Source organism: Triplophysa rosa, linkage group LG25, assembly GCF_024868665.1.
Source record: "Triplophysa rosa linkage group LG25, Trosa_1v2, whole genome shotgun sequence".
NCBI lineage: Eukaryota > Metazoa > Chordata > Actinopteri > Cypriniformes > Nemacheilidae > Triplophysa > Triplophysa rosa.
The window spans coordinates 14,312,351-14,339,897 of NC_079914.1; the positions used below are offsets into that span (position 1 = coordinate 14,312,351).

Below are 27,547 nucleotides of genomic sequence, written 5' to 3' on the forward strand. Positions count from 1 at the left end.
TGAGCTGGTTCAAACCTGTATCCATCGATAAAGCTGGAGTTGATATAGTCGGACCCCTCCAGGCCTCTGATTGGCTGCAGGCAGACTCGAGTGGTCTCGTAGGGCATGATGTTGACCAGACGGTTTTTAAATTTGTTACATGGCAGATTGGCACTTATGAATCGGGACGTGTGGGCTTTCGAGTTGGCCAAACGCTGCGGGGACAACACAACACAACACACAAAAATGAATCAACAAATCATAGCATGGGAAATCCTGCTCTACAATGCATCATATTGAACGTAAAAATGTATCTTGATTGTCCGACAGATTTTCCTGGCTGCACCAGAACACCGTGACAGGAAAACTGAGCATAAATGTGTAAGTGTGGTTGAGTTTCAGACGTTTGTGCTGATAAACACCACATGGCCGTATTACAGTCCCCACTTTTTATACCTCTGTTTTTTCCACCCCACCTGTTCGTCTCTGTGTATTTGTATACCGACGAGACTGGGTGACCCAGTTTACGTGTGCTCGCAGGAAACGCCGTCAGCTCCCATTGTTGTTATAATTACCCAAAATCCACCCATCGTCCATCACAGAATCCCGCTCGCCAAAATCACTGACGGTCACTGGCGAAATGGGTCGTTCATTTTTAGAACGCTGGTTACGCTGCGGTTCTGCACGCACAAGCTTCTCCAGCTCTTCTGTTACGATCAAAATTAGGACTTGTAACCTTCAATTAGCGTCAGCGAAGCTACCCACCATTCTTCCCTTTCTAGGTCAGATGTCTGGAAAGGTCTGTGGAACGCTCTGGCTGTTCCGGCAGGTTAAGCCTTTAGCCAAATCCGTTCGGTTCATGCTCCAGGATGTTTTCTCTCTGTTTCGCTGGCAGTTCTGCTTCCGAGTAGTTTTCAAAGAAGCTCAGCGGGGAGAGTCAGTCATGAACCAAACTGCTTAAGTAATAAACGCCGGCAGGTGGAGTGTGTCGGGACGTCCGCTGGGCTTCACAGAGGTCGGCGCGGTCAACCCCGTTACCCATGCGTGTCATCATTCGTAACCTATAAATCTCTCATACAGGCCCCGTTAGATTTCTGCCTTAAAACAAACGCTTGACCTGGACACAAGTGCATGTTTTTGGCCTCAAGTTTACTCCCTGCTCAAGAAAACGCTGAAAAAATGTTGCAGAAACGTAACTTCTTTCATTTTTTAGGCTCTGTTATAAACACCTCGAACAAAAAACCACCTAAATATGGTGATTACCTTAAACTCCAGCTCCATACCGCTGACGTGTTCTCCGGTCTCCACCTGCGCCAGCTTCTGGATGTATGAAAAGAGGCTCCGGGCGGCCACCTCCGTGTTTCCGCAGGCGACGGCCTCCAGCAGGGCGTCGTGGATGAAGCTGTACTGGTCCTCCGTCTGCACCATATAGTTCCTCTGGGAGCGCATGAGGGTCACGTGACCGTAGATGTCCACCGTCTTCTCATGTTTTATACGCTCCAACATGGCGTCGATCACGATAAAGCAACCCGTGCGACCCACGCCGGCACTGAAAACGCATGACATGTCTGTGAGCAATGTGCTGTTGTGCAAGGAAAGGCTTTACAATTCAGTCAGATCTCAACTATGAGAACATGGAGGATGAAAAAAACTCCTGTGGGGGTTCCGACCTGCAGTGGGCGATGATGGGGCCGGCGTCAGGTGGATTACAGGTCTTTACCCTCCTGAGGAACGCCAGGAACGGGGTGGGGTACTCGGGAACGCCGTGGTCCGGCCAGGCAGTAAACTGGAACTGTCGAACTTCACGCTTTTCACTGGAACCGTTCTGAAATATCAGATGAGAAGAAACTCAACACACGCAGAAACCAACGCAACAATACCATCAACAGATTCTAAACTCCAGTCACGACTCGTGATGGATGGGTCAAAGTACAGACATTGAAATAGCAGTATTTCAACCTTTCATTCTGTTTAATTTCATTTGATTTGATTTGTAAGGAAGTAAGAGATCACAACATTTTCTTGCACGACCACCTAATCAGTATAATAGGAAAAATGTGGTTATTTAAACATCTGTTGCAATGTCTGTCGCAGTGAGGTGACTGACAACTAATGAAAATCCCAAATTCAGTATCTCAGAAAATTAGAATATTACTTAAGACCAATACAAAGAAAGGATTTTTAGAAATCTTGGCCAACTGAAAAGTATGAACATGAAAAGTATGAGCATGTACAGCACTCAATACTTAGTTGGGGCTCCTTTTGCCTGAATTACTGCAGCAATGCGGCGTGGCATGGAGTCGATCAGTCTGTGGCACTGCTCAGGTGTTATGAGAGCCCAGGTTGCTCTGATAGTGGCCTTCAGCTCTTCTGCATTGTTGGGTCTGGCATATCGCATCTTCCTCTTCACAATACCCCATAGATTTTCTATGGGGTTAAGGTCAGGCGAGTTTGCTGGCCAATTAAGAACAGGGATACCATGGTCCTTAAACCAGGTACTGGTAGCTTTGGCACTGTGTGCAGGTGCCAAGTCCTGTTGGAAAATGAAATCTGCATCTCCATAAAGTTGGTCAGCAGCAGGAAGCATCAGAAGCGTCTCGCCTGGGCTAAAGACAAAAAGGACTGGACTGCTGCTGAGTGGTCCAAAGTTATGTTCTCTGATGAAAGTAAATTTTGCATTTCCTTTGGAAATCAGGGTCCCAGAGTCTGGAGGAAGAGAGGAGAGGCACAGAATCCACGTTGCTTGAGGTCCAGTGTAAAGTTTCCACAGTCAGTGATGGTTTGGGGTGCCATGTCATCTGCTGGTGTTGGTCCACTGTGTTTTCTGAGGTCCAAGGTCAACGCAGCCGTATACCAGGAAGTTTTAGAGCACTTCATGCTTCCTGCTGCTGACCAACTTTATGGAGATGCAGATTTCATTTTCCAACAGGACTTGGCACCTGCACACAGTGCCAAAGCTACCAGTACCTGGTTTAAGGACCATGGTATCCCTGTTCTTAATTGGCCAGCAAACTCGCCTGACCTTAACCCCATAGAAAATCTATGGGGTATTGTGAAGAGGAAGATGCGATATGCCAGACCCAACAATGCAGAAGAGCTGAAGGCCACTATCAGAGCAACCTGGGCTCTCATAACACCTGAGCAGTGCCACAGACTGATCGACTCCATGCCACGCCGCATTGCTGCAGTAATTCAGGCAAAAGGAGCCCCAACTAAGTATTGAGTGCTGTACATGCTCATACTTTTCATGTTCATACTTTTCAGTTGGCCAAGATTTCTAAAAATCCTTTCTTTGTATTGGTCTTAAGTAATATTCTAATTTTCTGAGATACTGAATTTGGGATTTTCATTAGTTGTCAGTTATAATCATCAAATTAAAAGAAATAAACATTTGAAATATATCAGTCTGTGTGTAATGAATGAATATAATATACAAGTTTCACTTTTTGAATGGAATTAGTGAAATAAATCAACTTTTTGATGATATTCTAATTATATGACCAGCACCTGTATATATACACGTTCCTCGTCTTTATTTACTTAAATAAATCTTACTGCTGATTGGCTAAGGCTGTTTTGGTACTCGGCCCGACTCAGTTGTCTAAAGCGTCATTTGGAAATCGGTTACCCTGCCTTTAAGTTTACTTTCCTACCCCAGTTTTTTGGAAAACATTTACTTAATTTTCTTTTAGAAAAAGAAAAGAGTAATTTCCATAATGTAATATACTGTATATACATATATATATTTCCAGAGCTAATATTCTTGATTTAAGGTTTTTTAGATACAGTATTTGTATTGAAAAACAAGACAATAACAGAAAGTAAAAACAAATTTATTTGCAGTGCAGCTGTGTTTTGATGCAAAGAAGAAACCCAGAAACAATAAGACGACGACAGAAAAGCTTTTTTTAAATCTTTTGGTTTTATTTCTCGTTCTGGATGCTCTTTGAAGGTTTTTTTTACATCTCAGCGCCGCTGCTCTTCTGACAGCGGCCTCTTTTTGAATAAATGAATAAATAAACGGCGTAATTAAGAGTGAACTGGCCCAGTTTTGGGGATTTTTGTTCTTCTGCAGGCTGTGTTTTCTGCTGTGGATGTGTTTTTACGAATTCATGACGGCTGCGGGCCACTGCAGGAGACACCGGCGCATAAATACACAGATTTTCAGCCACTGTGTGTGTATATTTGTGCAATCAAAACACTGTTTACCCTCACAACGCAATACAATGTGTATTTACCGTTATGAGATGTAATGAATGCCATCTGCTTTTGCTGTATTGTCTATTTACACACGCACACAGGCAGAGACGGACATCTTTGAAAATCCACAAGTGTAAATATTGTCCCATGATCGATCGCTGTAGGAACGAAACTCATTTGTCGCCGTCTTCCATGGCAAACATTGACGAATGCGATTCATTTGATTAATCTATTAGCATAATTCTATTAAAATACGCCATTACGCCGGCTTTAAAACAAAAAGCACCATCTCAGAAGATTCATAGCTCTTAACGACGGTCTTTTAACGAATACAGCAGCTCGTGTCTTTCTGCGCCCCGGTAAAAGCTCGATCCGTTTTAATTCATGTTAGCGTCTGACTGTAACTCACCGGCCCTTCTTCATTTCTCTCTCTCTCTTCATCCACTTTGTGTTTACTTGACCGCTGCGTGTCTGGGAAGCCAATTTGCTATGGAGTAGTTTTGCTCCGGCCACTTAGCTAAGTGCTTCTCTTTGGCAGGCATAACATTAAAAGATGATGGATGTGGAATGAGGAGATTATAAAAACCTGAGCGCGCACGCTTGCGTACGCCGCCGAGATGAGAACCCCGCGAGGGCATTCGAGAAGCATCCCTGCTCGTCTCCACAGTCTGCAATCATACTGTTGGCTTATTTATTTTTTGTGTGCCTGCTCACAAAAAAAAACTCAGGAGGGAAATAAAAGGAGCGTCGGGAAACTGTCTTAAACGTGTAAAGGAAAGCGATGTCAGGGGAACGACACCAAATCTTTTCAACGGACCAAATAGTGCTTGACGGATGAAATGTTCAACGTTGACCCGAAGCCATTTTCATCATGAACGAATCAAATGTTCTGTTGCTTTTGAGTACAAGGGGATGCAGGTTTTTAGTTGTATTAAGGGACGACGTGTTCTGCGCTGTTTTGTAAATCGTTGGTGTACACACGCATGCATCAGGAGGGTGTCTGATGAGTCACATTTTGGCATATTATCAGTTTCTCGGGGCGAGTGTTGTAAATAGTTCAAAGTTTGCGAACATCTACGTAAATTATTTGCGCTAAAGCCGCTAAATGCTAAACAGAACAATAAGCTAAAACACATACAACACAATTTAAGGATCGTTGCTACAGCCAATTGTTAATTGCAATTATGAGTAACACAACCTCACCACTATTCGTCACGATTTTACACAGTGGCTAATTTATTTTAACTAGTTCGTAAATTGTAATTTCAGTACACTCTTTATTGGCGATAAATTATTTGCGCTAAAGCTGCTAAACAGAACAATATGCTAAAAAAACATTATACAACACAATTTAAGGATCGTTGCTACAGCCAATTGTTAATTGCAATTATGAGTAACACAACCTCACCACAATTCATCACGATTTTACACAGTGGCTAATTTATTTTAACTAGTTCGTAAATTGTAATTTCAGTACACTCTTTATTGGCGATAAATTATTTGCGCTAAAGCTGCTAAACAGAACAATATGCTAAAAAAAACATTATACAACACAATTTAAGGATCGTTGCTACAACCAATTGTTAATTGTAATTATGAGATACACAACCTCACCACAATTCGTCACGATTTTACACAGTGGCTAATTCATTTTAACTAGTTCGTAAATTGTAATTTCAGTACACTCTTCATTGGCGCTAAATTATTTGCGCTAAAGCCGCTAAATGCTAAACAGAACAATACGCTAAAAAAACACATTATACAACACAATTTAAGGATCGTCGCTACAACCAATTGTTAATTGTAATTATGAAATACACAACCTCACCACAATTCGTCATGATTTTACACAGTGGCTAATTTATTTTAACTAGTTCGTAACTTATAATTTCAGTACACTCTTCATTGGCGCTAGTGATGGTTAGATTTTATTGCAATAATCGTACGTTTTTGAACAATTCACATCGTGCAAGTTCATATGAATTATCAGAAGGTCTTACCTTGTGTAAAGAGAAGGTTCGCACACAGAAGGTGGCGAGCTCGATGGTGTCCAGAAGCGTCACTTGGATCATCCCGTAGGTCTCCGTTCCTCTGCTGGGCCAGTACTGATCGCACTTGATCTGTGGATCGAGAGAAAAGAGTCAACGTTATTACGTCTTACACAGACTCGATTCTCTTAAAAGCGAGCTTTGCTGTCTTTTTAGCGTAGACGAAATTCCATTTGCTACCCAGGTATTTTCATGCAAATATCTTCAGTCCTTTATTGAAATCGTCTCCGCGTTTCAATGTGCTGAGGAATTACCATGCTATAGAACTAAACCTCGTTTTGGGGTCGAACAAAACGATCATAGCCATTTCAAATTGTGTGCACGTTCGTGAGCAAAAGCACAACTCGACGGTTTTAAAGAAACTCATTCGACAAAAGAATAAAGAAGCGAATAAATCAAAACTAGGTCGAGACTGTTGGCCTTGCCGTTAAAGCTTTTGATTTCACATTTTATTCGTTTTGTGAGTGAAGAACTTCTTAACGTTAAATCACCTTAACTTTGTGATAACGATGCTGAATTGACTTACTTTTGGTCAAATTTCTGTCATCATTGTTTAAACTTGATCGACCATCCTTTAGAAAAGAGGTAGCAGACTCACAGCCATACATCTGTGTACAGTCGGTTGGAAAAGGCTAACCGGCATTAGCTCCGGGGGTTCACACCTGCACGAATCCTCCTAGACGACCCGCGTCTCCCCCCACGTCACATCAATTACCCTGCTATAATGTTTTCCTTCCCCTCTTTGACACCTGGCACACTGACAGACCCCCGGCCCGCCGCTACCCTGATAAAAATTCACTCAATATGGAGAGTGGCGCGTCACGGGCGGCCGCGGCACACTGATGCGTTGTGACAGCTTTAACGCTTCCACCGGACGAGCCGCTCGTTCTGATCTTATCTGGCACACTCCGCTCACATGGTGAGAGAGACGTGATACTGACGTGAAGTATGTGAGTTGCTGAGTCCACCGCTAGATTATCACTGTCAACACAATACAAACTTTACATTCTCAAACTAAAAAAATATGTTAAAGCTTGAGAGCAAAGCCAGACGATTTCAGTATCTTGAGTGCAAGAGATCTGGCTTGTTGAAGAGGAAGTCTTCAGCTAAAGAGATTCTCTACTTCCTCTCTCTCGCTCTCATGGTAAATGGGCCGCGGCACTCCGATAGAACTGAGAAAAGATTCTCTCCTTCCTCTTTCTTCATTTCTCTCCATTTTTCTCTGTCCGTTTGCTTATTCGTTCAGCCGGTAATGTCATTTCAACTGGAAAAATGTCAATTTGAACAGTCTGAGGACCAGACACTTAAACAAGCGTGTAAAAGCAGTCGATTATGTCTTAAAGAACAAAAAACCTAGTGTGTTTTTACCTACGCATCACCAGCCGTAAACGCTGTTTTAGAAGTCAATCATAAACTTCCTTCTGAAATGACTAAAAGAATCCCAGAATGCACTGCACAAGCTCCAAAGAAAGCTTTAATAGCAAATACAAAATGCCAAAGATTTGTCGGTAAGGAACTGAAAGTATGATTTTAGCAACGTTTCTTTGGTTAGTCTCACCCTTGACTTCTCTTCAAGTTTGGTCATCATGACGACAGTTGCCGATCTCTGCTCCCACACCATCCTCCAGAAGTCTCCGAACGTCTCCGGCAGGGGTCCCTGTGTGGCTATGTACGCATTCTGTTTCCTGTAGCCGTCGATGTAGTTAGAGTTGAGGTAGTCGCTGCCTGCGATACCTGGAAATGAAGCAGGAGGATGGTAACTGTGTTAGAGCCAAAATAAAATAAAATAAAATAAAGATAAAATATAAAAATAAAAACGAGACTACTTTTGCTGAAAAACTTGACAAAAGTGACCAGTAAGTGTAAAAATTCTCTTCATTAATTCCGGGTCTGTGAACAGGTTAAAAACGTTGCTTTCTACCCCGCTAACATGAAATAAATTCACACTTTGGTAATAGGCTATTTCACAGCGTCTGACAGATATCCGTCAGAGAAAATAATCCCCATGGAAACAACATCCATCAAGTTCTTTTGCTTCTGTCTCCGTTTCTCACTCCTGGTTTTTCTGCTCTATCTAGCTCTCTGAGGGCCGGTGGTGTCCAAAGCGGCTGATTTAGGACCAGATGCTATACGGTGGAATTAGGCTGGACTAGGAGTAAATCAGTGAGCAGAACCCAAACCGGACCCTCTCTCTCTCTCTCTCTCTCTGGGCAGCCGGCAGTAAATCTCCAGTAAGCAGCCGAACTCTGTCCCTTCTAAGCTCTGCATCCGTGAGACGGCTAGAATGAACGTAAATCTCCCGTGAGCTACAGGTCGTGACAGCCAGCCAAAGTTGGAGTCACTATTGCAGGTTTGAGATGTTCAGAGACCAAACAAATGTAGCGTTTCCTGGGATTGACATACTTCGTAAATTTGCGCAACTTGAGGTACAACTCGCATGTGTAGCGCAAATGTTGCGGATTGAATTTAATATGTAGGGCTGGTGATTTAAACGAAACCCTCACCTTAATACCGCAAACCATAACTAGTCTCTCTATCGCCATCTACTGTATGTCTTAAACATAAAACTGCACATTACTTTACGTACTTTTCTTTTTAACCTGATAGCTCAATATATAAATCTTTATTATAGCTAATCTTTGTGTAACAAAGTGATAGTTTTTAACAAAATTTGTATATGCAATTACAAATTTCAATCTAAACGAATTGAACAAGTCATTTACAACTACACACGGGGTCCCACGCTCGGCTCCAACCTCTCGCGAACAACCTACAAGTGGATTATTTAATTGTGCAGTTTACTCAACACAAAAGCCTCAATCACAAACACGGGCTGGAGGTGCTAAATTGCTGTTTTCACGCTTTGAGCGTGAAAACAATGAACGTTGAAACACAGGCCGCACTAATTTTCGAGACCCCGCCAGATCAGAGAAAAGGCAAAATTAGCAATCAGAGGGAAAGAAAACGCCATTAAAAGCTTTCTGCCGCCTCACAAAGCGAGCGGAGGAGCTTGGCTTTAGTCATAGCTAAGTGAACAGAGGATGGCTGCCTGCTCGGATTGTTCTGCCGCTGTGTCTAATGGCAAAATCACTGCGCTGTAAAATGGAAATTTCAAACTTGATTAATTTTATGCATTTATGGAGCTGTCTTTGTGATGCTTTCGTTACGGCACGTTATTGCTTGCCTAAATTGGGTCGTGGTGAACTGTGGCGAAAATCAAGGTGATGCGGAAACCGGGGAGGGAATGCAAAACAGGAAGTGGAGGGGGGCGACTGTAAACAACACGAGGGAGTTTGAGGATTAACAGTTCGCTTGGGGCGATTCTGCAAAAATGTCAACCAGGAACAAAGAGCTTTAAAGCGCTCATTTATGTATACATTTTACTGGAATGCTGTAATGGATTTCTGGAAGTAAATTGCACTGTTTATCAGCCAATACAACAATGCTACAACACAAAATTCTGCCGGATAAATTTCATGGTTTTGAAAGAGGGATCAAAGGATGCTAATTTTCACTTTGTTATCAAAAAGCATTTTCTAGAAAGAAAGAAAGAACCATCAACACTCAATTTGACGTAACAGCACAGTTGTGTTTCTTGCTTCTGAAAGTTGAAACTATTTTTTGTATACTTTCACAAATGTAACCGCAAAAATCTTAAAGCTCAAATCTCAAAAAGCAACTCACTCAACTGAAGTCCGCAAAGCACTCTATTTACTATACAGTACTATACTATACATACTATACAATATACATACTATATACTATACATTTACTATACAGTACTATACAATATACATACTATATACTATACATTTACTATACAGTACTATACTATACATACTATACAATTCTACTCCAGTATCAGGTCAACTCCTTGTATATGATCTGACTTCAAAAAATGAGTGAATAACCATTCAAATTAAATTGATTTATAAAACTTTATATGTGTTATTAAATCTTAAAATAAATGTGTAAAATGAATTTCAAAGCATATTAAACAACACACAAGTGTAGTTAAAGAGGAGTGTGCGCTTCTTGCTGACCTTCGATGGGAGCCAAGATGACGCGGGAGTGATCGTAGGCGATGACGTTGGCGTAGCGGTTCTTTGGTTTGTTGACCTCCAGGTTGGAATGTTCCCAGGTGAACTGCTGGCCCGGATCAATGGACTGTGGAAGAAAAGCAGAGAAAGAAACAACCCTCAGGGCTTTTCCCAAATCTCACGGCACAACACACGAATACTAATTCCGAGAAGAAGGTGGAGAAACGTGAACGTTCGAGATTCAGAGAGGGGTCGAGCGAGGCCAAGAGTCTAGCGGTGCCAAAACGTACAAAAAAGGGAATCTTTCACGGAGCAAACGTTCGCAACGAGATAAAAGTCCAGCCGGCGCATCAAAGCGTAATTAAAAGCCTACGCGCTATCGCTTGAAATATTCACGGGCAGGTAGCGCCATTGAGATCATTATGTGGACAGTGAATAATAGCAAAAGAAACAATGATAAAAGACTCTGTTCTTTGCTGTGAGGGAAAGCGAGGCGAATTAGAGCCGGCCGCTCTGACGCCGCAAGATAAATGCAACCGCATTTCCAATATGAGAATTCTGAATAAATATTCTATTCCCCTGTCAGGGTAATTTAGTATTCCATTATGATACCCAGCCCGTCCTCGGGCATTGGCGCCGTCCCAGCTCCTCTGGTTTGAGGGATGTTTTTATTTATTGGACCGCCTTTGCATGCTGAAATTGGGGCTAAATAACCTACAATGAGGGGTTTGATGTCACTGTTTACCCCGCTATGATTTCAGCCGCTAAATCGACGTGTCGTTCCTCCACAGGTCACCAGTCTTCTCGAAATCACTTCGTCTTATCCTCCCTAATGAGTCTTTTATTCAATAAATTAATACATTTGCTAATATTTAAGTTATATTTAAATATAAGATAAAAAGTGCATTTTCTCTAAGGTGTAAAAAAAGAAATGTCTATATAAAAAAAGTGTGTAGGGCCTATGCAGTATATAAAAATGTACAGGATAAACAAAGTGTTTCATTTTTAAACATTTATTTAAAAAATGACACATTTAAATGATATTTCCTGGCTGTTAATGCCTGACATTCCTACACAACAATTGCAACGCATGCTAATTTTTATGCTAAGCTAATGTCGCAAAAAACGATTCGACCCAATAATTCCCATGTTCCCGCTGGGATATCAGGCACAGCCGGGTGCCATTTAAGGTTTGATGGCAATGCGCTGAGACTTACGATGGACGACGACATTTTCTTTATGCAGATGAAGGCTGACTCAGCAATAGCGAGCGCTATTCAGCATCAGCCTGGTTTGTAAGCCTAGCGGTTCACGCTGAGACAGCACGCCCTGTGTGATCGCCGTGCTAAACCTGAGGCCAGAAACGTCTCGGTGAGCTTTGGTGAGATTTATTCATTAGGAAAGTCAACCCGATGCCGTCACAGTGTTTTGGGCTTTTAAGGGATAGTTCAGCGAAAATGACATTTCTTTTATCATTTATTCACCCTCGTGTCATTTGTGTCATTGAGGTTTTGTATGGTTTCACCACACTTTCTGGCAGACATCTATTTTATGTATTTTAATGATCAGCGAATGACTGACCTGTCAGTAACGATGATGTCATTTTCAGTGCTCAAGTAGAATGCGGCATTTTAAGCGTGTTTAAGTGTTTAGTCTTTTGTTTTATTTTACAGTGATTGTGTATCATATATAATCTTTTATTGTTATTAGCAAGTGATGCTGAGTTTGTAACTTGACTACTGTTATGCATATAGGAATCGTAGACTTTTACATTATTTAGATGTTGTATTTGATCTTTTGATTCTGCAAATACGTTCATGCCATTTTGTTGTTTGAGTGCGTTAAAAGTGTAATATTAATAATACAGAAACAATAGGGCTCCGCACTGCGGTGCAAGCCGTTGGCTTGCTCCTTCTTGCTCGGGCCCTAATTAAAAAAAACATCTGTCTTGGCCCAGAATTTTCGATTCACTGTATCATTATTCTTTTGCTTAAAACAGCTGCCAAATAAAACGGTTGTAAGAGAAAGGATTGAAGTATTTGTGTTATTAATTAAAAACAAAAAGTCAGACAAGATGCATTGAATCATGACCCTCATGACCCGTGAGGCAGGTGAAGATTCACAGCTCTAGTCTTGTTCGATCTACTTAAAAAATAAGATTTTCTGTGCATCATTTTATTAGGTAAATCAAGCAGTGCACACGAGGATGAAAGTGCTCTGCGTTTATAAGATGTGTTTACCTCATACTCTTGAGAGAGCTTCAGGTTGTCATTGGCTTTCAGGAGCTCCGTGTGTTCGGCCAGCTCGCTGATGGGTATGGGCGGGTGGTTCATCATACCTGCAAACCAATCGAGAAAAGACACAAACATGATCAGTAGGGTCATACAGAAGCAGACAAAAGCTCGAAAGGGTGTGGGGCAAGGGAACATTTCAGCGGGTGAGATGATGGGTGAGGTGTGATGTTAGGGACACAGTGTGACCAGACCAGAGCTCTGTGTGGCAAATCTGACCAATCAGGATCGTCCTGAACAGACGGCAACGATACAGAAGTGATAAAATGAAGAACCTGCTAAGGTGCTAGAAAACCCCCAGACAATTACAGCTCAACGATGGCGGTGCAAACGGTTCCTAATAGCTCCACAATATTGCCAGAGCGATGCATTTTCCCCCGACTCTGCAGGAACAAAACAGTGAAAACAAAATATCCCAGGAGCGAGATGAACACGCGACGTAAGACAAACCGCACGCTTGTCCTCGGCGATGAGAGACAAGAGGAGTAACGGGCGTGGTTGCCACTGCGAAATCAAACAAATCTCCCTTCAAAGCGAGACGCAGGAGCAATAAATCGAAACGAGACAAAAACCTGCCCTTGAGAAATACGACCGCGTCCACCGAGACGAAATGTAATAGATTTAATCCAATGCAAAATCTCACAACCGCTCTTATGCTCCGCAGAGGGGAGAAACAGAGCCGTTTGCGTTTTCTTCGCCGTCTTTTGTGATAAACAAAAATTGTCCTTGATTTCTTTGTATTGCCGCTCATTTCAATCTGGGGAAAAGGTACGAAACAATATTGCTTTTCTCTCGAGTAAACTTGTGCCTTGACACTCAAACAGCTTTTCGATTGGAAGAGGCTGGCGATGGTTTCCGTATGCAACCCTTTGTGCGAGCGACGGCGGGCGAGCGAGGGATGATGAGGGTAATTGGGGTCTCGGTGCGGGTCGTTCCTGCGAGAGTTCTGGCCTGGGTTATAATGACCTGATGGAAACTAAAGTGGTTTTTTCTCAGCATTAAAATCAGCCAGTGCTAGGAAAGCCGTTTCGTTGTGTTAGTTTGCACGTGCTGTGATGTGCACACCCCAAACTCCCATAATCCTCTAGAATTAATCCACTTATGAATTAGTAATGGAATATGTGTGAAACAGACATGTTGTCTATTTATGCTGAACTTGACTAGGTCCTAGATGAGGAAATGATATTTGGTCGTCTCCTGCATCAATCTGAGGTCAAAAGTCGGCTAAACGTTGACATCTTTCAAGAGCGCTGATTTAATTAGCCATAAATAATCAGCATAATCACATTAGCCATCCTCAATTTAACATCCTGTTCACGTAATTTCTTTCTAAAAGTGGACATCACGAACGCAAGTCATTAGCAGCGGCACTTTTGTTACTACGAAAACGTTATTTTCAACAGGACTGGACAAATTTTTCGGAGACGTCTGGAATACGTTTCGCCCTCGTAAAGTGAGCCAGGTTAATATATGCCGAAGCACTCTCCAAAAAGATGCGAAGGGCAACTTTGGCAAACAAGCCGAGATCAGAGCTGCATGCTAAGATGAGACGGACCGTTTCGAGTCGATCGAACCTCAAGTGCAGAAGATGAATGTTTGTCAATGTCAACACGTTCCTCAATTTAGCTCGACAACAATCGCTCATTCATCATCTTCTGATTCTATGAAAACGCTCTTATTTGTATAAAATTACATTTAATCCCACACAAAACATGCGCAACTTTACATATTTATTCAAAGCACTGTGAAAAATCGTATTCGGGAGCGTCTAAAAAACACCCTACAGGCCATAAAATCGTTTAAGGAAATGTGATTTTTAATATTCTGCCTGTATTCCTTTCCTGCATCTTTTTATGCCCAACAATCTCACGCAAGGACGCAAACTGTACAATTACATATTTCCAGTCTTTTATTTGCTCTTGACAGCTGATAGAAATAACAAATCCTTTTGATATCCGTTGGCGTTTTATGCCTCTGGTCATTTACATATAAAAGGGGGAAATGCTGGCTGTATTTTCTCATAAAAATAAACAGAATGAGGCGTGTTGGGTTGTGCGGCCCGCTGGGGGGCGAGAGGGTCGCATCAAATGTCGGAAGGTCGCGTGCGGAGGGTTTTAATTCATTCTGCTCCTTATCTCTGCCTGCAGAACGACGGCGTCGCTGGAGAGGGGAGGGGGGCTGAACGGCCGGCTGGGGGGCTGTGAGGATGCTGGAATGCGAAAACAAGATCCACGTGAATAAAAGACACAGAAAACTCTTCTGAACATCATCAGCCGTGATCGCGTCACTTTAATTGTGAATTAATAGTGTGCAGCCAGAAGCAGTCAAAAACAGAAAATCAAAAGCTGTGTCGCGATTGAAAGTTCAAAGCAGTCATCACGTAAATATCTTTAGAAAATATTTTCATTTCATTGCAAATATGGTCACATTTTAATTATTCTGAAAAAAACCCCACACAAATGTGATGTGAACAGTAGGCCTAAATTTTACAACGGCTAATGAGATATAACGTTGTTAAAACGCCGTTTTATTTGAAGGATGACTGCTTTGAACTTTCTCTGGTTACAGGAGTGAAATCAGCACAGATCTGGTTTGGTTTGTGAGGAGTCAGTCATGTGCGGATGTACTGTGAGAACACAACCCATTACTGGCATGTGGGGCGTTATACAAACATAAAACACAACAGCTCAGCGCGAGATGCGAGGACTAACTTTCATAGTCAAAACTGGGATCGCTGAGTGGGCTGCTTAGACCAGAATCTGTGAAAAACAGCAAAGATGAGAAAAGAAAAAACATCTCTTAATGAAGTAATATTTCTGTTGAGAACAATTCTAAAATGACTTCAAATCTACTCTCTCTCATTTATTTTTCCATCCGCATTGAGCATTTTTAAACAGGCAGTGAGGGTTCTCGTTGTTGCATCTGTCTGTCGGACAGTAAAGGTAGGCTGGACGTTTTATACCCGACGCCAGACCTAATAAAGCTACAGCTGACAGTATGAACCCAAAAGATGTGGCAAACAGCGGAGAATCTGCTATATGGTGGAACGTTCTCAACACAATCAAAATAAACCAACACCAAGCAGAAAACTAAAGGTTGTGGTAGTAGTTGTGACCGCAGTAATCATGGCATTTTGTTGAAAACTATGAATGAATCAAAAAAATGTCCGACACCAAGTCACGTCATACTGAACAATCAATCACCCGATAAAACTGTAAATACAAAATGACGTTAAAAAATGAGACGTTAAAACAACGCAAACATCTCAACACACTAAACACTGATCTTCTACACCGTCAGATTAAATACGGCATCAACCCTGTGTCGTGCTTCACATAAAAAACATACATCCTTCTTTTTTGCTTGAAATATCAGATGGCGGAGTTTATCGAGCGCTAAAAACACACACGGTCGTTAGCATCTTAGCGTCCGTCCAGCTGTCAGAAGAGCTCAGGAGGAGAGAGAGCGGCTCTGTTCTTCTGGTCTAAACCATCTGTGATGCTTTCAGTCGAACCACCACAACCTCACATCAACCAGAGAGGAAAGTAAAGCTACTATACAAACTATAGCTAACACAACTTTCATCCAAGGGTGGGTGAATATAATAAGCGCTAGTAATAATTTTAACAAAGAATAACTAAATCGAGCACAAGACGGCCCCATAAAACGTGACCTGAAACGAACAGAATGTTGATGTCTGATTTCATTAGCATAACCGCAACGTTTCGTCTCAGATTCGTGTGATTCATGTGGTCATCCATGTGAACTCAAGTATGTTCGCCCCTATTAGCTAATGGAAATGTCGCGAGCGTACTCCCGTCCCAGCTAATTGGTCTAAAATGTCTGTTTAAATAAAATTCACCAAGCAAAGAGATAATGACGGAACGACGGCACGCCACAAACCCAACACTCTTCAATTAATAAAGTTGGTAAACAAACGCGGCTTTAATAAGCTTCGCCTCCTCTTGTTAAAATAAAAGCGTAAAAAACCCCACAAAAAATAAGATAAAAGCGTGCCGAGGCGCTTTCAGACGTGTTGTTAGACGGCGCCTGAACAAGATGCTCGACAATGGACGGGTGATTATGGGAAATGAGTCGGTGATAGCGCCTTTCTGGCTTTCTCCTTCTGTGTCTCTCTCTTCTTTATCTCCGGCGCAGATGGAAAGCTCTGGGCGGAGGTCGAGTTATGACCTCCTCCGGTGAGATTGCCGCCTTTGAAACGAGAGCTGTTTGATGGAGAGACGCCCGAGAACGGACGGGAGGAGAGAGAGGTGCAACGGCGCCTTCCACAGAAATGTCAGGCTAGGTTTAGCGTTCAAAGCCGGCGAGAATGAGAACGGCAGAGAAAGTTCTTTGAACTGCAGGATTTGGGTGAGACAAAAGATCGTCTGCTTTTGAACGAGACGGGAGGGGACCGTCTAAAGCTCCGTGGGGTTTGATTTTCCACCGGGGTTAGAGGAGCTTTCTCATCACCTCGAACGCAACCTTCGTTTCGGGGTTACCGTGACTGACGGGCTGCGCGCTGTCATTAACGAATAAATTGCATCAGCGGAGACGCAAATTAGAAATAACAGCGGGCGCACTTCAAACTGACAGTTATATTACATTTAATTGACAATAAATGTCATATCTTCACACTTCAAAGAGCGGATCAAATGTTCGACCTGCTTTGTGCGGTTGTGTTCGAGTGAAAATTATGAAAACATGTCCAGGTCGTATTTCAACTCGGCATCAAAAGAACGCAAATCAAATGTTTTGCTTCAAAAAAACAAATGCAACTTTTTTTACACTTTATGATAATCAAGCACATAATCCTACAATGCGAAAAATCTTAAAAAAAATTTGTTTTTTCTTTTAATGTTAAATGAAATGTGACCTGGAGATAATTAATACATGACATCATGTTTAAAGTTAGGCCGATTGTGTATGTTGTGTGTGTTTTGTGTTAGTGTGTATGTGTGTACCTGGGGTTTGGAAGTTAATGCGTCTCATCTCCACAGGGTCTGTTGGGTGGAGAGACGAGATTTCGGCGTTGTTCAGCAGACATTTCGCCCGTGGCTCTGACTCTTTCCGTTTGCTGCTTTAGAAAACGAAAAGAAAGGCAGAAAGACTAAATAAAGACGCGAATTACCAGATTCACAAAAACAAGCCCCCAGTGACCCAAATGACTCCATGATACACAATGATTCTTGTGATTGATTCAGAATGATTCGTTTGATCGTTTTGAATCAATTTGTTTATAAATTGGTTCTAACACGTCTTGTGACAAAGATGCAAAACTTTGTCATGTATAGTTTTGTCACAATAAGAACCAACAAGATTCGTTTGAATCACTTTTGAAATCGTTTGAATTACTTTTTGAAGCTTTAACATTTTAGGACCTACTTTATATATGTACGTGACGGAAAAATTACGGATATTTTTTTTTAAAGTACACAAAACAAGAACCCAGCGACCCAAATCACTCATCATGATATCATGATACACAATGATTCTTGTCTTTGATTCAGAATGATTCGATCAATTTGAATCAATTTGTTCATAAATGAACGCCATACAGTTAACTCAACATAAATTGACTAATTATTCTCAATGTGTTAATCTCAACACATACAGTTCACAAGCATATACAAAGCTTACACATATATATATACTGTATATATATATATATACAGTGGGGTCCAAAAGTCGAAAATCAATCTAAAGCTGCATTCCCACCAAACGCGAATGAAGTGTTAAGCGCGAGTAATTTACATGTTAAGTCAATGCAAAGGTGCGATAGGACATCCTGCGCAGCGAATTGAGCATTTCGGGCATTTGACGCACTCTGATTTGAGTTTTGATCTGAGTTGAAAAATCTGATCTTTGGCGAAAATTCGTGCCGCGTTAACCAATCAGGAGCTTGCTCTAGTAGTGACGTGATTATGACGTAGCAGCGGAGGCAGAAATCCGAAACAACAATGAGGGACAAAATGATCGTTGCTGTACGTGGATACCTGGAGCTGTACGATACATCTTACTTTTATCGAAACAGGAATAAAAAGGATCTTGCTTGGAAGAAAGTGAGTGAGGAGGTCGGACAATCTGGTAAGTTGTAAAAGATGATCTTTACTCAATTTGAGCTATATACGAGACTGGAGCCGCCTGGCAGAAACCCCTCCCATGATGCGAATTCGCATCTGTTCTGAAATGTTCAAGCGTCCAACTACGCGCGAATAGTCGCGCAAGTCGCGTTTGGTGGGAACGCTCAGTAAGAACGTCTCTATACAGCTAAAACTCAGATTGTGTAAACTACACTAACATCTAAAAATCATTTTACATCATAACATTCAACTTCTTTAAAGCCCCCGCTGTATATATAAAAACAGTGACAGTATGTACAGCCCAAACATAGCCACATCTACAGACCACACAAAAAAGCCAGTCGCAGTTTCATTTTGCCGTTTCCTCCGCCATCTAATTAAAACTCGCTTTTATGCTGAGACCGAGCACTTTTTTTCGCCCCCTTGAAAACAGCAATAAAGCACGGCTAAGACTTACCTGTCGGGCTTACTGCGTCCGTGGCAAGCGGTGAAGTGAAATAAATATATAAAAGGAAAGAAAACACAACAAGATTGCAGAGGAGAGAAAATAAGAGAAGAAAATCAATCGAGAGCATTTGAATTCACAGGGCAGCCTGTGCCACATTAGGCTCATCTGCATTTGGAGAAACCTGTGGAAGAGACGTGTGTGTGTGTGTGTCCCCGCTGGGGGCTATATGACACCAGAGGTCGAACCCAAGGTCCCGAGGAGGGAGGAAACGCTATCCTGCTTTTAACCTTGTTTTTGAGGCGTTAATGAGCAATTGCTTCACTTTGACTCCAGCACGCTTGCGTGCTAAAAGTGAGAGTGGTCCGCTTCGGTAATGGCTATAAGCTGTCGTCTCATTAATGTTTGATACTTTAGAATCGACTGCTCTCCTTCGCTACGCTTTGAAGTTTTGAAAACTACGCAAACGCTGACGGCAAAGTTTCTAAAAGAAAGCGTCTGTCTTTTTGAACTTTTCGTTTTAACACTTCCTTACATTAACATGCAAATACAGCAACAGGAGTTAAAGGAGTAGATCACAAAAAAATGAAAGGCACGCCGATATATTCAAATCTCATTGGTTCTCACATTTGTTGTGACGTAGATAGCACTACAATCTCACTTTGTCACAAGACACATAAGAATCAATGAGATTCATTTAAATCACTTTTGGAGTTGTTTGAATTGCTTTTCGAACAATTTAGGACCTATACACGTACGTATATAAAATGACATATTATTAAAAAACTTTATGTTCAGCTAAAAAAAGGACATTATAGACATCTAGGATGGCATGAGGGTAATGAAATAATATCCATTTTTTGGTGTACCATTCATTTAAGATCTGTACCAGCCAAAAGTTTGGACTTGTTTTCTGACAACTGCACACCTTATATAATAAATAAAAAGTCATCAAAACGTAATGTGGAAACAATCCAGTGATTATATAAATATTTTATTTTAATATTTGGGGTGTTTTAAACAGTGTTAAATAAGCCCTCATGTACACCAGACACCTGTTGGCTGGATGAGAAACAAAAGTGTTTAAAACATTTTTCAGGTACTTTATAGTAAACATACAAATAAACATGTCGTTGCTGTCCATCCGAAACCTCATATGTCCAAATTCGCTGTTTTTCAGAAAATATTGTGCTGTCAAAGTCGACAAGCACTTTTTAATAATTTTTATTGATTACACGTTTGCAAAACCCTGTCAAAAACATGAAGCATGACCAATAACAATGATTTATGACAAAAAAATAAATATCACTAAATATGGAGATACAAGGTTTCAGAAGGACAGCAGCGATATTTTAACGTGACGGTAACTTCCACTCACTTCTTGAAGAGGAGAATGGCGATCACGATACATATGATGAAGACCACGGCGAGAACCGGCCCCACCACCCAGATGAGCCCGTCTCCACCCGTCTCAATGGGGAGATGATCCACATCGGGCGCCGTGATGGAATCCGTGTAGGGGCTGGATGCAAACGTCTTCTGAACACGTGCAAAGAAAAATGATTCAGTTGTGTGTGTTGAATATGTAGATATACAGATATACACTAGCTTGTAATGGTTTCTTTCCCTCACCCCTCCGGCAGTGTGGAGCTCAGCGAGGATGAAGAACACGTATTCCTGCCCAGGTTCAAGGGCTCGGTTCTCAAAGCCGCTGTACACCATGTTGTTCCCCATAGTGAAAGATGGAGGCATGGACGAGGGTTTGAAGCTGGCAGCGATGTAGGGCTTCTTCCCGTCCACCTGCTTGAGCTGACGGGTGGTCCGGGCGTGACGCTGACCGAGTGTCCTCTCGCCCAACAGCTGCGGAAGAAAAAAAAGGAAGATTAGGCGTGAGCATTCAGAGAAATCATCTCATGAAGAGATTGCTTTAAAAAATCATTGTTATATAAAAAAGTGACTTTAAAGAAACAACAAACAAAACGAAAGGAGAAACAGAAAGTACGTTAATGTCAGAAAAAAACGTTGCACTTGTGCCGCGAGTCAAAAAATTAAAATAATAATTAAAATGGAGAGGGAGCGTTCTAGTGTCGCTCCCATCTCAAGGTCAAGTGGGCCAGGCGTGGCAATCTGCCAGCGCTCGGGATGAGAACAGTATAATTGTCCCCTCTCCCGTCGAACCTCCCGAGAACATTCCCACAATGCCCTAGCGAGATCGCTTATAGTGACCGTCTGTGAAACAAGGTCAAAAACAGGAGTAACGTTCACCTCTTCTAGATCCAGCTCGTCTGGGTTCTTGAAATGTCTCACTTGTCCTCTACCCTTCTTCAACGGCACAACCACAACAAAAATGACCCTGCAATTCAGACGGTACAGTTTAGCGCAAAATGAAAATGGTTATTTAAGTACAACAGAAATGATAGGAAACATGATCCAGAACTGATCCAGAATTGTCTCAATTCCCAAGTACACACTTCATTCTCTATGTTGGCGCAAAAGGACGCTATAGGGAATATCAGCATAAACATTAGCATTAGCATGTGGTCATTTCATTCGTGTTTCTGGATATTTTCCTCACTTGATCACGTCTTTGGCTTCCAGCGGAGGGAACAGAATGGTCAGCGTGTTGTCTGGCTCTCTCTTGATGTCCAGCTCTGGTTTTCTGACCAGAATGGGCGGGGCGGTCCGGGCAGTGAGCTTGTGTTTGGACCCGTCCTCAGCATTATCCTGACAGGTGATTCTGAACTCGTAGGTGGTGTTGGGCCGCAGGTTGGTGATGAGAGCTTTGGTCATCCTAGCATCGATGTCAACCTTCTGCCTGTTGTATTCGATCTGCGGACGATAGGATTTCGAGAAAATTAAAGCTAGTAGGGAAAACTTTTAGATGGGACAGATTCTGAATGAACTGAATGCCTGTTGGCTCACCATGCAGCGGTACGGCACGCGGCTGTCTGAAAACTTCCAGGTTATCAGCGACGTCGTCTTGGTGACCAGCTTGACAGTGAAGTTCTTCGGAACGTCTGTCCGAGTGTGAAGAAGGAACAAAAACAAAACAGACATTTTAGCAATAGATCAGAGTAGCAGAACCCTTAAGGGGAAAGATAGCGGAGAGTGTTTAGAGCGACTGTTTTCAGAGGGTGTGGGGAGGTTTGGTCCCACATGGTGAACAGATTGTGATGTTTATGTGAAGGGGGGAGGCGCTCAGTTGGGACAAACAGCACGTTGGACTGGACTAGTGAACACAGAACCACAAGATCACACAGTACTCTGCCGACCCTGGCCTGGCAGTGCCGCCCCAACGAAACATTCCTATAATTCCCTCCTGAATATCTGAACCCGTGTTATATTTGAGCAACCCACTGATCTCGCTTGGATGGGCACTGCCATGGCAGAAAGCTCGACAGAAACAAGGACAAACCCCAAACACACGTGTTAGCAGTGCATCATGGGACGCCATGCTGCAAACCATCCCAGTGTGGGTGGGGGGGTGTTTGAGGACAGAAAAGAGAATCTTTAACCAAAAAGGAAAAGCCAAATCAAGTAAAAAACTGCCTGCACGTGGTCCTCGCCTACCTCGGTACACTGGGGGGGATTGTGATTGGACGAGTGTACGTGCTGGGCGTGTCTGACCAATCAGCACTTACCTCACAGAACCGATGCTCCTCCCTTTTCAAAACTGACTGACTTTAGCTTACTGACTGTTTACCTTGTTTGTGGGGTGGGGTGCAAGTGAGGTATGTGGCTCCCGGAGTTTGTTATTTAATCGTGGTTTAGGTGCATTGCGGTTTTCAAAGAAGAGGTTGTGGTGTCCCGGGTGGGGCGAGGAAAACAAGCAAACCCTACCTGCTTCGAAGGCCACCGTTCGATACTGGATCGAAGGGCTGTAGGGCCCTGGACCTACACTGGTGTGTGCTCGAATTTTCACGGCGTACACCGCGTTGGGCCTCAAACTGTTGAGGGTGTATCTGTTCTGGTTCGCCGGCAAACGCAGTTCTTTGGGTCCGCCCGCCACGCCGGCCTCCTGATAAGCCAGCGTGTATTCTGTTATGGCGCCGTTGCGTTCGGCCAGCACCGGAGGCACCCAGGAGAACTGCAGAGAGCAGCAGGTGATGTTAGTGTCCTCAGTTATCTGAGGATACCCTCGGGGAACCTCCTCTGGGATTCGGAGGTCTCTCGTTGCTTCCTCTCCAAAGCCTGATTTGGACTTGGCAGAGACTTTGAATATGTACGTGGCCCCTCGGTGGATGTTGATGACGGAATATTCCAGCTCGTCAGGGCCAAACTCAAGCGTGGCCAGAGGATTCACATCCTTGCGGCCGAACTGCAGACGATAGCCCTGCACCTCCAGACCCGGCGAGAGGACCTCTGGGGGTTGCCAGCGTACTAGCGCGGACGTCTCTGAGGTTTGGTCGACGGAGAGGAAAGAAGGCCCGGGCACTGCAGAGAGAGAGCATTACATTTAAATGAACGGTATCGGATCTCTTTTTCATTCTGTTAGTCACTATGAAAGAAAAAGCATTTCAACAGATTTTAAGGGGATTTATATTACAAGCCCATTGCCTGCTGTTTGAGAAATTGATATTTTCAACTACAATCTTCCGCTATAATACAAAATGGCAAGTAGGTGATAACAATACATCTATTCTTTAAGCCAACACAGTTCTCTCTCATGTTTTACTACATGGATTGTGCGTGTATCTGAACACTTTCAAACCTTTTTGATTTGAACAAATAAATTATAGATTCACAAGCACACTAAGCAATACCACTATTTTGTCCACTATGAGACTAAAAGATGTTTGTGAACAGATGACAGACACATGGGCTTAACACAGCTGAATGACACGAGAACAGATATGAGGACAAATGCCTCGGAGAAAAGACGTTGATGGAGACACGGAAAAGGGCCAATCTGCTGCAGCGTGAGGACAACGAGGGTCAGAGATGCTGTGATTGTCCCCCCTCCCCTTCAGCACTCCAGTCCACTCCAGTGGACGACACACAATCCCCTCCACAGGGCCACGGGCACGTTTCCCATTAGAGCCTGCATTAACAGCTGTTGACCCACAGGCGCTGATTAAGAAAGGATTGCCTTTCTCTCTCTTTGTTCTGTAGTGAAATAACCTAACCTTCGGCGATCACGTGACTAACCTGTCGACAGCACTGAAACTGAGGAATTCTGAGCTTATAAGACCAACGCCTGTTAAAAACTGCAGCAATGCATTCTGGGCCGAGCTGATAACACATACATCTGTGCCTGACACTGAAGGCCTACAATACACTACACAATTCTACATAACACCACACTAACATAACACTACACTTTACTAAAAGTGAACTATATCATACTATGCTACCGCTGGACAAACATTAGACGACACTATGCTATACTACACTACATTATACCATATCATACTATACTATACTAAACTAACACTACACTATACCATGCTTTACTACACTAACACCATACCAAACCATAATTTTGTACACTTGTCACTACATAATTCCATATTTTACTTCACTTAACACTAGACTATCCTATATTTTACTACACTTACCACTAAAGTTTACCGTATTATATCATATTTTACTACACTTCACACTACATTATGCCATATTTTACAACACTCAACACTACACTAACCTAACTGCCTAACCCTATATTACACTATACCATAACATTAACATTACACTATACCATATTTTACTACACTCATATGCATTATACCATACCATACTATACCATATTTTACTACACTTAACAACACTATACTATACCACACAGTACTGTACTGTACCGTACGAAATAATATTACCTTATACTACATTGCACCGTATCATACTACACCGCACAAACACTAAACTTTACCGTATACACAACACCTTTCCATACTATGGCACAGTAACACTATACCATACTATACGCCACTATACCATATTATACTAAACTACCTTATAGCTTACTATACACCACACTATACCATATTTTACTATACTTAAGGCTGCATTATACCATACCATACCATACCATACCATACCATACCATACCATATTTTACTACACTTAACACTACACTACACCATACAGTGCTGTACACTATCACATGATACTACACTGCACCATATCATACTAGACCAGACAAACACTACACTATACCGTATATACTACACCCTTTCGTACTACAGCACAGTAACACTATACCATACTATACGCCACTATACCATATTACTATACTACCTTATAGCTTACTATACCAATACTGCACTACACCATGCTATACTAAGGCTACACCATACAACAACATACTACACTAAGACTATACTATTAGATACTATGATATGACATTGCATTACTGTGGATAACAAGCACAATAAGTGAATTCTTCCAACTTATATTCATTAGCTGTACCTGTGAAATGTTAACGGTTGCTAGGCAACAGTGCAACTTAGCACATCACTATAGAACTGATGTGCGGTCACAACTACTGTATCGGCTAACTTATAAATTCAATTACGACATACACAATAACAATTTAAGAGTCTGAAATAACGGTTTATATAAACAGAATAATTCATTTCCCATAATGCCAACTCAATAATTCAAAACGATTAAATAATTCAAAGTGCTGTCTAGAGAAAAGGTTTAAAAAAAATCAGAAACCTCTTCAAACAGGAACTCCAGTGCTCATCTGTTTCTAGCTTGTCTCTCTTTCTTTAAGCACCCATCTGGTATCAACACAATTTGAATGACGGCTCTGCATGACTGACAGGCTTCTCGGTCCCGGCCGGGGCTTCTGAAGTCTATCTCCCTCACGCAGAGCGGTGGCTCGGGGACGGGCGTCTCTTTCCGATGACAGTTCACCACGGAAGGTCCCGGGCATGAAAGGGGCGGGTCGGGCCTTATCAATGCAATAAGTCAAGTGCTTATGTCGTCTGACAGTATTATGTCTCATGAAATGAGCCATGAAAGTGGCCCGCGGTGGCTTTTCTTAGCCACATTGGACAGGGTGCCTCTCGCTGGCACATGAAAGAACATAATGCCTCTTTTTTTTAAGCGGGCCTGAGTCGGCGCTTGTTTATTTATTTATTTCTTTTGTCCGCTAAAGAGTTTGGTCACAGTTTTGGAGGTGGGTAAAGAACGGGGACATGCTTTCTGTGAGGGGGTGAAGTGTGTCGCCGTATGTGTGTGTGGAGGAGATGGCGGTGGGAAATGACAGCTGCATATGGCGTTACTGTCACACGGCGACACCTGCAACAAGCGCACCTGTCACGGCGGTGGCGCGTCTCAGCGTGGGAGGTTTTCAGAGCCCAGAAAGGGTGGCAATGTTTGCTGCAGTGAAACACCAGGCCAGGACACTGTACCTTTAAATGCCTCTTAGATTTTTTTGAAGTCTAACACCAAACTTTTTCACCCTGCTATTAATTCTCTTTGCTTTTATGTACTCTGAAACACTATATGTTATTTCGCTGCAATCCCTTTAGGTTGGTATTGGTTCCTGGAGCTCATAAGAGCCGGCCTGCAGGGCTGTGGACTGGACTAATGATAATGTTATTATTGCCCACCTGATCCTTTAGTCACCACTAGCTTGGGTTTGCTCCGGGCTCCGTCTCCTTTTGTGGTGTAGGCTGCCACGGTGATAGAATAGGTGGTGTCAGGTTGTAGCCCCCCGATGACCATCTCCTGTTGTTAATGGACAAGGAGAGAGAAGTTAGCACTGGGTTTGGGACCTCGATGTTTTAGAAGTCTATGCGATGTGTAACTCGTACAGGCATGCCATCAATTTCCCCTCTTTTCAATGTGACGCTCTGTTGTGTGTACCTGCTTCACAAGTGTCACAATAAATAAAAGTATATCAATTCTCTGTGTAGGTATAAAATCTGGTTGTAGGTATACAAACTTATATATACAGTACAACTGTGTATAACAAAATAACATAACAAAATAATAATTATTATTCTTTAAAACTATAATAGCATTACATTACTAAGTGGCATGATATATGATATGATATGATATAATATAATATAAAGTAGGTTGCTAAACTGTAATAGTTATTTAAAACTATAATATCACTTTATTAATTCAGCTATATACAATATATATTATATATAATACAAAATAGTAAATATATAATATACTATATATAATATATTATAATATAATACTTGTATATATAATACAAAATAGTAAATATAAATAATGTTATGCTATAATATAATATAATATAAAGTAGGTTGCTAAACTTGATTAATTCATCTATATATAATATATTATAATATAATACTTGTATATATAATACAAAATAGTAAATATAAATAATGTTATGCTATAATATAATACAATATAAAGTAGGTTGCTAAACTTGATTAATTCATCTATATATAATATATTATAATATAATACTTGTATATATAATACAAAATAGTAAATATAAATAATGTTATGCTATAATATAATATAA

At 41.9% G+C, this 27,547-nt stretch overlaps 1 protein-coding gene across 19 annotated transcripts in view; it reads right to left on the bottom strand.

Moving 5' to 3' along the window:
* Positions 1-27,547, bottom strand: part of ptprsa (protein tyrosine phosphatase receptor type Sa) — a 163,830-nt gene that overhangs the window by 8,680 nt on the left and 127,603 nt on the right. For 7 of the 19 annotated variants that reach the window (XM_057325738.1, XM_057325744.1, XM_057325739.1 and 4 more), the window contains 17 exons: positions 26,649-26,766; positions 22,927-23,520; positions 22,009-22,103; positions 21,662-21,915; positions 21,352-21,439; positions 20,719-20,946; positions 20,465-20,625; positions 19,099-19,110; positions 17,523-17,638; positions 15,270-15,317; positions 12,508-12,605; positions 10,271-10,394; positions 7,786-7,961; positions 6,180-6,299; positions 1,650-1,804; positions 1,243-1,528; positions 16-194 (listed from right to left, as the gene is read on the bottom strand). In XM_057325738.1, the coding sequence (XP_057181721.1) occupies positions 16-194; positions 1,243-1,528; positions 1,650-1,804; positions 6,180-6,299; positions 7,786-7,961; positions 10,271-10,394; positions 12,508-12,605; positions 15,270-15,317; positions 17,523-17,638; positions 19,099-19,110; positions 20,465-20,625; positions 20,719-20,946; positions 21,352-21,439; positions 21,662-21,915; positions 22,009-22,103; positions 22,927-23,520; positions 26,649-26,766 (2,852 nt within the window). The remainder of the gene's footprint in view (positions 1-15; positions 195-1,242; positions 1,529-1,649; positions 1,805-6,179; positions 6,300-7,785; positions 7,962-10,270; positions 10,395-12,507; positions 12,606-15,269; positions 15,318-17,522; positions 17,639-19,098; positions 19,111-20,464; positions 20,626-20,718; positions 20,947-21,351; positions 21,440-21,661; positions 21,916-22,008; positions 22,104-22,926; positions 23,521-26,648; positions 26,767-27,547) is intronic. The other 12 variants (XM_057325751.1, XM_057325745.1, XM_057325750.1 and 9 more) reach the window with 8 other exon arrangements.